Source organism: Hibiscus syriacus, unplaced genomic scaffold (genome assembly GCF_006381635.1).
Source record: "Hibiscus syriacus cultivar Baekdansim isolate YM2019G1 unplaced genomic scaffold, ASM638163v2 tig00110393_pilon, whole genome shotgun sequence".
Classification (NCBI taxonomy): Eukaryota; Viridiplantae; Streptophyta; class Magnoliopsida; order Malvales; family Malvaceae; genus Hibiscus; species Hibiscus syriacus.
The window spans coordinates 346,158-356,276 of NW_024062721.1; the positions used below are offsets into that span (position 1 = coordinate 346,158).

Sequence of the window (10,119 nt, forward strand, 5' to 3'; positions counted from 1 at the left end):
TTTTAGTAGGGCAAAAGAGTTTCTTAAGCCCTAATGCAGGTTTCTTGGTCCAGAATGCAGTTGGAGTGTCCTGCTCGGTACGACTTGAAGAACACCGGGTTGCTCTACCACATATAATTACAAAATCAGATAAATTGAGCATCGTACCAAATATTACAGCAACATGTAACAAGAACTTTTATGTTAACAGAAACAAAAAGGTATATGCAACAATTAACAAAAAAGGCCTACCCTGATCCTATACCAGCCTTTCTATATTCATTGATTCCTTCTCAAAACATCATCAACCTGCCAAGTAAAACCTAGACCCCAAATCACATCATCATTTATACCTAACTTTGCTTTCCAAATTTGTTTTTACTTCTCTATTCCAACAGTCAAGCAGTCTCTTTGAAACTTATACCCTAATGCAGTTACTATTAATGCATAAACAGCTAGCAAGGTGCTTTCTCATTGGTTCACATATATTTTCCATTACAATCTAAATCTTTTAACGATAGATGCAGTTGCCTGAAGGCAGGAAAAAGTGTGAAAGGTCCCTAACTTATAAAATAAAACAAGCATTATCGTCCCTCACACCAAAAGAGAGAGAGAGAGAGAGAAAAGAAGCCAAGACATCTAGAAGCCAAAACACTTTTAATGAAAATGCATTAGCAATGAACAAGAGATTGATGGTGCAGGAAAAAGATATTGAGCGCATAATCCTCAAAGAGAGAGCTGAATCCTAAAAACAGTATGAAAGAAAAGGCCAAGTGCTTTAAAAGTTGTATTTCTGGGAAATGAGTTGTTTAACTAAGAAAAAAAATATTGCTTTGAAATTTCTAAACATGTTAAAGTTAAAAAAAAATCCATTCAAGAACCGTGTAACAAACGAGAAAACGACGTTAATTTGTTGATTTTAGCAACTCCTGCATCAACCAATTAAATGGATTCCTTTCCAACTGTTAACGAGAAAACAAAGTTAATTTGTTGATTTGTTAAAAGAAAACAAAACAGCATCTTCTGTCGTGCATCGAGTTTGACTTGTGAGGATGCTCGATGCAAAACCTCAAGAAAGTGATAATAACACTACAAATATTTAACATTCAAGTTCCAAGTCTCAAATTCTAGCGACTGAAATGTTTGTCAGGAGAATACTCTTCCACAATGATGGATTGCATGAGAAATTGAAAACCATTGAATAATTTCCACACTGGTATTTTCATTTTACTGATAGAAGATTATTCATCCAGAAAAGAAATAAAAGCATGTTTTACCAAGGAAAAAAAACCAAGTTATTTTGGATAAACCAAAGACTCTTGAAACACTTTCCTTTCTGCTATTTGTTATAATTGTTTTCCTTCTCCCTCAAGATTGCATAAATCATGATTCTCAATTAAGGAACTTAATTTTTTCAAGTTACTAAGCTAATCGTAATTCTTAATAGAGGAAACCGAAAGAATATAGTGATTCATAACAATAACAAGCTAACGATATTTATTTTTAAAAACAGAGAAATTATTAGAAAAAAACGCTTACTCGATATCTCGGAAACCTGTTCGGGAGTAAGCTTGGCGGAGAAGCCGCTGGCTGCCGTCTTATAACTGTAGATCAGTGCATCCTTAGCAGCTTCTTCGCTGCCGAGGACGGATGCGAGGGTTCGGAGATGGTAGGCTTCAGGCTGCTCATCCTGAGGCTTTTCGGTGTAAATGATGTGGACCGCCGGAGACGACGACGATGATTCCCTAGCATCTGCAGATTCAGCCATTTCGATCAAACAATACAAAGCAATTATGAAACAGAATAAACTCAGAAATATTTTCCTGTTCATATCGAAGGTTATGTTTGGGTCTGCTTTTCCCCTTTTAAATTCATTTTTGATTTTTTTTTGTATGTATTTTTATTTATGGAATTATTTTCTTTATCTTTAAAAAATAATGCCAGCAGTAGTACGTGTCGTCTTCCTGTTTCGAGAACTCCGCTTCCGAATTTCACAATGCCAATATCCACCCGGTTACGCCCGAGAAATTCTTTTGGTAAATTATATCAAATATCACTTAACTTTAAGTGATACATAGTTTATATCATTAAGTTTTTAATTATTCCATTATAACCCTAAATTTTGGTTTTAACATCAATTATATAATTTGGTTGTTAAATTTTAATGGTACGATAATGTGAACAGAGCTTTTCATCACTATGATGATATGGATATAATAATGCATCTTGGTGCGACGATTGATACTTAAAATGATGTCATTTTAGACGTTAAATTTTAGGGGTGTATCGATTTTACCATTAATCTTGAAAAATGTTTAGTTTTAGGCTCTAAAACTTTTTTGAATCTTATTGATAGTCAATCATTACCCATTATCGATCGCCTTTCACGGTAAAATCGATATCAAGACGTTCTTATTCCACTCATCTTTCTTCTCATAGAATTGGTTTTCCACGAACCCACTCAAATCGAAGAAAATCTATTTCAATGGTTCAAAGTGCTAATACTTTGATCTCTTTCGATGTAACATCTAATGAGGCCAATTTCGAGGTATGTTGTTCGACTTCAATAAATAATGTTTCTTATTTTTCAAAATTTTGAACAAACATCTCAAACCTCTCAAATTTGAGAAAGCCATAAACCCTTAAAGTAATGGATTTTTTTTTGTTTAATTTAATTGATTTTAAGTGGATTTCATGAAAATCGATCATTAAAAAAGAAACATGAGTAAAATACGAACGTTTTAGTACGATATTATCGGGCGGGAAAAGACCAGTGATGGGTGACTATTAGATGTTGACGATGGTAAAAAAATATAATGTCAAAAAGTGAATTGCTTAAAACTTTAGTGGAAAATGGATACACCCATGAAGTTTAGTGCCTAAAACGAAGTCGTTTTAGGCATCAATAACCGCACCAAAATGATAAGTTTGTACTCTGATGAATTTCCAATTAGACTAACCAATGCTCCTACCACTTTTTGCACTCTTATGAATAAGGAGTTCCATGACTACCTGGATAAGTTTGTAGCCATCTATTTGGATGATATAATGGTTTTTAGTGCTTCCATGAAAGAGCGTCAAGAACATCTTCTATTGGCATTGGCGAGATTGCGAAAGAATCAATTATTTATAAAGAAGGAGAAATATGCTTTCACCCAACAGATCCAATTCTTAGGGCATGTCATCGAGGCTTAATCTTTTCGAATGCTGAAGGGCTTATTTATTGACGATTTGTGAAGGGCTATTATCGTAGGGTAAAATCGCTCATTGATTTGTTGAAGAAAGGTAAAAAATAAGTCTGGTCAGAGGAATGCCAAGAGGCCTTTGATGAATTAAAAAAGGTCATGATTAGTGATTTAGTTCTCATCTTACCAGATTTAGAAAGGTCTTTGGAAGTTGAGACGGACGCTCTAGATTATGTGATTGGAGGGATACTTTTACAATATGGACATCTTGTGACGTTTAAGAGTATGAAGCTAAATGAGGCGGAAATGAGATATACTTCACCTAAGAATGAGCTCCTAGTAGTAATTCATTATTTGAGGATTTGGAGACATTACTTGTTGGATTTTAGATTTCTAGTAAAGACGAATAATACATCAATTAGTCATTTTTTGACACAACTGAAGCTCACGACGAAGCAAGCTAAGTAGAATGAGTTTTTAGAAGAGTTTGAATTTAACTTTAAGTATAAAGTCGGAAAGAAAAATCATGTGGATGATGCGCTGAGCTGAAATAAAGCTTTGTAGCACTCAAACATTTGACTCTCATATTTACTAGTAGGGTGTCTAACAAAATTCGTCAGTTTATTACAAATTGTTTAGAGAATGATCTGCAAGTTGTAGCACTAATGGAAATGGTTGAGAAGGTTTATTTACAAATTGATTTCAATGATTGTTTCAACTTCTACAATAACGTTGCTGATTATCTTAGCAACATCGAGATCTTGTTGTTTAGTTGTTGTAGCATCCTTCATCATGGTTCCAACATTCAAGTTCAATAATTCTTTGGAAGCTTGATCCTCTTTACTTAACTTGTCAAGGTGGTTGATGATCTCCTCGTCAAATTCCTACTCATTGACGTCCTCAAAGTCAGTAACAAGGACATCAGTAGATTCCAACGAATCATCCATGTTATCCTCATTTTCCTCATCTTTCTCCTCAAAAACATTGTCTTCCTTTTCCTTCTCTATTGTTGTATCCTTGTGATAACTCTGTGAAAATGCTACTTTTAAGGTATTTTTCACTTAAGTTATTGTTTGTTTAAGGGTTTATATATATAATTTTAGATATATGTAGCTGCATATAATTGTATTTATGGTGTTTGTGTTGTTTTATTTTATTAAGGTGTTGTATGAGGATGAAGGTGTGGTTTTTAGTGATGTGCAGAAAATAACAAGCAAAAAGGCCGAGCTGGGAAGGAATGTCGTGACATCACACGTTGTTGAAGCAGGTTGAAATGTCTTGGCATTTCTAGCGCAGAAAAGGACAAAAAGATATTTTCACAAAAGAACAACTGTCAAAGCATGTGTCTGGTGCTTGTAATAGCCTGATGGGGTCCACTACCACCTGTAGAGATACTTCATGCCTAAGGAATGAATTTGGGGGTATAATGGGTATTTTGAGTGTAACATTCTGAAGAATACCCTTAGATATTTTTATTATAAAAGGAAACCACACAAGAGAGAGAAAAAGATGGTTATCCAGCTTGAAAAATCATCATTTTCTCCATTCTCTCCACCATTTTTCTTCATCTTTTTTTCTTGGTGTTCCTCCATTGGTGAAGATTGAGGAAGTGTTGTAAGCATCTGAGAGAAGCTCACGCTATATCCATTCAAGGTGGTTTGATGAAACTTTTCTCCATTGTTAAATATTGAAAACTTATTTGGGTTATTTGGTTGAATGAATTATTTGATATTTTTCATGGTTTATTCGAACCCCACCATGAACTAAGCTATATTTGGTGGGGTTCATTTGATGGTTGCTTGAAAACTTTGTTTTAATGGTTTATTAATGTTTATCTTTTGATTTTACTTATTTTGTTTATATGTGCTTTATCTTCTAAGATTGTAGGAGGCATGAGAGTGTCAATTTCTTAGATGAAGACTAGAAGTTTGAGAGAAATATAGCCATTAATTATTAAGTGTTCGAGGGAAACTTGAGTAAGATTAACATAAATAATGAGATACAGTTAATCAGTATATCATAATCCCTTAGCACTTGAGAGAGACTAAACTATGATTTCAACGACTAAGAGGGGTAGTGTGTCATCAATTGTATAGGTTGCCATAGTTGAAACTGAAAGAAGATGATGTGTCATTCTATTATGTTAAGTTCTTATGAGTAGAGATAACGAGAAATTTTTTAGCAAACTCCATCAAGCAAGTAAGGCATTAGTAGACTAAATCAGCTAGAGAGATAAGTTTTCAGCTCCTTAAGTGTCTCCCCACCAATCATTTTCGAAGTAGTTTCCCGTGTGAGGATTAGCAAGTTATTCCATTTATTTTCTATTTTTTACCATTTTACATTGCCCCGATATTTTCATTTTCACTCATTATAAATGATCTTTTGTCACAACAAAATTTATTTGCTTACTTCACTTCACACTTTTCTTGCATCGACAAACTTTTTCCATATGTTCATACCATTTTCCACTGCATATTTTCCTTGTTTATATCATTATACTTAGATACTTGGATTAGTTAATGATAAATATTCCTAATTGTAACAATCTTTTAAAAGCCCTCCAATCCTTATGGAGACGATACTCACTCATCACTTTATTACTTATTATGATTGTGTATACTTTCACATCATTTGCGTATAATTTATAGTACTCACAACACATAACACCTTGTCTCCAACATTGTCCTCATGTTCCTCTCCCCCTTCAGAGCTAGTAGAGTTTGATGCAACGTCTAGCATTGCTGGTGGAGCTAAGTCATTTAGTACCAACATCGAGAAAGTAAGGAATGTAACTTTGATTTTCTTGAACTACTTGCTTATGATTTGCTGAATTTCTTTGTCACGATCATTAGCATACTGCCAATACTACGCTTGAGCATTCTACATTTGCGATTGATTCTACAACACGTGACTAAGTATTGACAACATATTACCTTATTTAGCTACCAACGATGCCATGGCATTCTACATTTCAAATATAACAAGATTTTCTTGTGGCATTGCGTTTTGGTCAGCAGCTTTGCCAAAAGTCTCATCTTCATGTTGGTCAGAGTCTGGCCCTTTATTCAACAATGTTCTTTTGATAGAACTCGACCTAATAGGAGTTCGATTGGCTACATGATCAGAAGACAATGTAGGTACTTGTGCTTGTTGACACAGTGAAGAATTAGTAAAGGGAAAAATATATATCTTGAAGTTTTCTGAGCATAAGGGAATAGTTCAGCCGATATGATTTTTCCGACATCAATATGTCAGTTAGCCAAAATATAATGGAGAAATAAAATTATATCCTTAATAATCGAATAAGAATGCATAGTAGGCATTAAACGAGTGTGAAAAAAAGTGAAGTATACTCGTGTTGGTCTGTTAAGACTTAATCGTTTCATCATATATACTCGGGAGTCGATTTATCCTATGATTTTTAGGTAACCAAACATCGATGCTGACTTATTCCAATTCAGCATTGGTCAGATCATCAATGAATGATGTATGTTCACAAGCAACATCTTTGATATCTAACATGTTAATCGGCTTCGCCCAACAATGTACCATCTTTTCACGAACAAAAACTAGGGGTTTCTTCTCATCGATAAGAGTGTTATAAAATTCCCAAACTAGTTCTTGAGTGATATCCCCCGGATTCTTACAAAATTTCTCCCGATAGAGTGTAGCAATGATATACGTAATACAGTCGAACGACTACAAGTATTCCATTGAGGATAGGTCGAACCCTTGTTCATAGCTAAAATCCCTATTGAAGATTCATCATTATAACGATGTTGTTGCTCAGTTGAATTGTTGTTGGGATCTTCTAGCAAGATTTTGTGCATACATGATACTGAACTAATGCCTTTAATATTAGTGATGCTCCAATCTATTACTCACTTATGCTACTTCAGAATATCAATAGATTTTTCTTCTTGTTATGTTGTAAGTTGCAAGTTGTGTTGCCACAATGACTGGCAATGTATCATTATCACCAAGGAACACATACTTCAAATGCTCAGGTAAATGCTTCAAATCAAGCATGGGTGATTCCTCAATTGATGGTTTAAGAGCTTGGATAAGTTGTTTAGGAATTTCTAGAGACTCAAAATGTTGTGTGTAATTGCCTTCAACTTCTTCATGTCGGTTAGCTCCTCAATTGTCACAACATTGCTAGTAGCAACATCATTGTTGTGGCTCACATCTCATTGCTCCTGTACGAAAACATCAATAACATCAATTAAGTAGCATTCAACACTATCACTCATATAAGAAATATTGTTCATGTTTAACCCATTATATATCTTGTCTATCAATGCTCCGTTTGCTAAAGCATGAACCATCATTCGACTGTGCATGTTCAACCCATTATAGAACATTTTCATTTGCGTCTAATGTGGGAATTTGTGCATTGAGCATTTATATAATAAGCCCTTAAAACATTTTCAAGCATCATATAATTTCCCATCTTTTAGTTGCTTAAAAGATGTTAAATCATTTTGCAGCTTTGCATTCATATTTGGCGGATTGAATCGCATAAAAAAATTATGCTAGCTCATTCCATGATGTTATAGCACCAGGTGGCAGCGAATTCAACCATGCTCTAGCTTTACCTCGCAGCGAATATGGGAACAACTTTAGCTTTAGTGCCTTTTCAGGAACTCCTTGATGAACAAATAAATCACATACTTCCATAAAAGCTCGAAGATGTGCTATTGGATCTTTAGTGAATAATCCACTATATTGCCCCATTGATTGTAGTTTTTGAAACATCATCAGTTTCAGCTCAAAATTGGTAGCATGTATTGTTGGTCGCATAATGACAGGAGGTAAATCATCAAGTGTTATCACCACATGCTCTCGAATAAGTCAGTCTCAATCATCTATGTTATAAAATTGTTGTTGATTGTTACCAATTCCAACTAGTATTTCATTGTCATTTCCATATTGTAACGGGGGTATAGTATTGTTACCTCTTCCTTGTCCAGCCATGTGTGCTTGATTACGTTAGATTATCTTCAACGATGATGAAAGGTTCGTTCTATCTCTGGATCGAAAGGCTCTAGCTCATTATCAATATGAGACATAAACCAATGAAATTGAAAAGGTAAGTACCTACAAAAATAAAAGAGACAAATAAGTAAATAATAAGATTAACAATAATGTAAAACTAATGCTACTTAGCAACGGTGAAAAAAACTTGATTCTACATAAGATGCTATAGCAATTACACAAGTATACGTATCGTTCAAGTAATAAATGGTAGCTCAAAAGAACTACAAGTATCGAACCCACAGGGAGCAAGACATATTACAAAAGAATGTGTGGTATAGGAAAATATATGGGTGGATTGGTGAACTAATAAGCAAATAGAAAAATAAAGAAATCAAGGTATGAAAGCAGGGGAATGTTGTAACAAACAATGAGGTTATTATATCGATAGACCTACAATGTTGTTATTACTTGCCTCCTAGCAGAATGGCTATGATGTAGCAATATAACTATAAGTTATGAAACAATTAACACTTAACGTAATGAATTTAATTCTCATTAAAACCATAGATTAAATGGTTAACAAAGCATACCACTTGGCACCATACATCTCTATATGAAGTAGTTTACTTTCGTAAACATCAATATTGGGACAATAGTAACATGCAATCTCAATAATTTTTATCTCTAAAATCAACCAAGATAAACATACATAAAGATGCAATTATCTCTAACAAAATCTAATTAAAATGCAACTCATAAACATATAGCTAAAGCAAAAACCAATGAGTCAAGCAATTCACCGAACACCTTATGTTTGGTACAAAATAAAAACATAAAATTAGTCATCCAAACTTAATAAAGTGTATTTCTCTCTTGAGCAAATAACATGAAGATAAGCTTGAATCTCGATCGGTTACCACTGCTACATGGATGCTCCACTACTGCTAATGCACTCCCCAACAAAAGACTTAGGATCTCATCATGGATCAAATATGGTGGAGAAAATATGAGAGGTGAAAGAATTTTTTTTCATGAAAAGTGTGAAGGGAGCCCCTATTTATAAGCCCAAAAGGTCAAAGCATCCTCCAATAGGAAAAATATGATTTTTCCTATATTTTCCAGCCATTTTACAACTATATTAAACAACTGTCCGAATCTAGAAAATTTCATAATTGTCTACTAAGTCACTAGTTGTTACTGGTCCTGTTCAGCAATTTGATGTAGCACCGTAGTACATTATCTCCTGCAGCTTCAAGCAAAGCCACAACATTAGCGTGTAAATTTTTAGCATAAAACATTAAAATCAAGCCAACTTCCACCAACTCACTCTCATGATGCAAATGATGAAAAATATATGAAAAAGTTATCCTAATATGATTCTAACGATGCTAAATTTCAAGCTCAGCCTAAGTAAAAAGATCCTAAATAATAACTCTTTTGGAGAGTTATCAATATGAAGGTCCGATCTCAATAGTGAAAAAGGTGGGAAATGTCTTTTACAAGATCGACCCTCATGCTTGGATGAAATGTCACCCAGTCTTTCATGTGAGAAATTGGAAGTCGTTCCATGTTAATCCTAGTAATGCCAATCGAAGTTAGACAACGAGGATTTTTATTTGTGTAAACCACCTTCACAGTATTATGTTGATAGATTCTTATTGATAAAGTGGTTATGTTGGGAAAAAAGCTAAGACGAGAGTATCTCGTTAAATGGAGAGGCCTAAATCTTGAAAAGCATAGTTGGGAGAGAGAATGTGACCTCATAGCGTTAAAAAAAAGATCGAGGAGTTTCAAGTAATCCACTCGAAAAGGGCATCGATAATTTAAGTAGGGGAGAATGTTGTGGTCATCCCTTGTATGGGCCATAACCAAATAGGTATGTTAAGGCCAATCATAAGCTTGTTCTTTTTTTTTCAAGCATGTCATTATTTTTTAGGCAAGGAACGTAGGTAAGATAGATATCCCTAATTCGAGC

The 10,119-nt window shown here is 34.3% G+C and overlaps 1 protein-coding gene across 1 annotated transcript; it reads right to left on the reverse strand.

The window, feature by feature from the left end:
* Positions 1 to 1,853, reverse strand: LOC120123485 (subtilisin-like protease SBT3.17). The gene is made up of 2 exons (XM_039142368.1): positions 1,519 to 1,853; positions 1 to 104 (listed from the first exon to the last, which is right to left on the reverse strand). Exons 1-2 carry the CDS (start codon positions 1,808 to 1,810, stop codon positions 31 to 33), a joined length of 366 nt encoding a protein of 121 aa, XP_038998299.1. The 5' UTR covers positions 1,811 to 1,853; the 3' UTR covers positions 1 to 30.
* Between the last annotated feature and the right edge of the window lie 8,266 nt (positions 1,854 to 10,119).

Bases quoted from the DNA above. Each gene is read 5' to 3' on its own strand.
- LOC120123485 (XM_039142368.1), bottom strand. From the start codon at position 1,810: ATGAACAGGAAAATATTTCTGAGTTTATTCTGTTTCATAATTGCTTTG. The intron at 105-1,518 runs GTAAGCGTTTTT...TATATGTGGTAG, and splicing joins ACAGGTTTCCGAGATATCGA to AGCAACCCGGTGTTCTTCAA.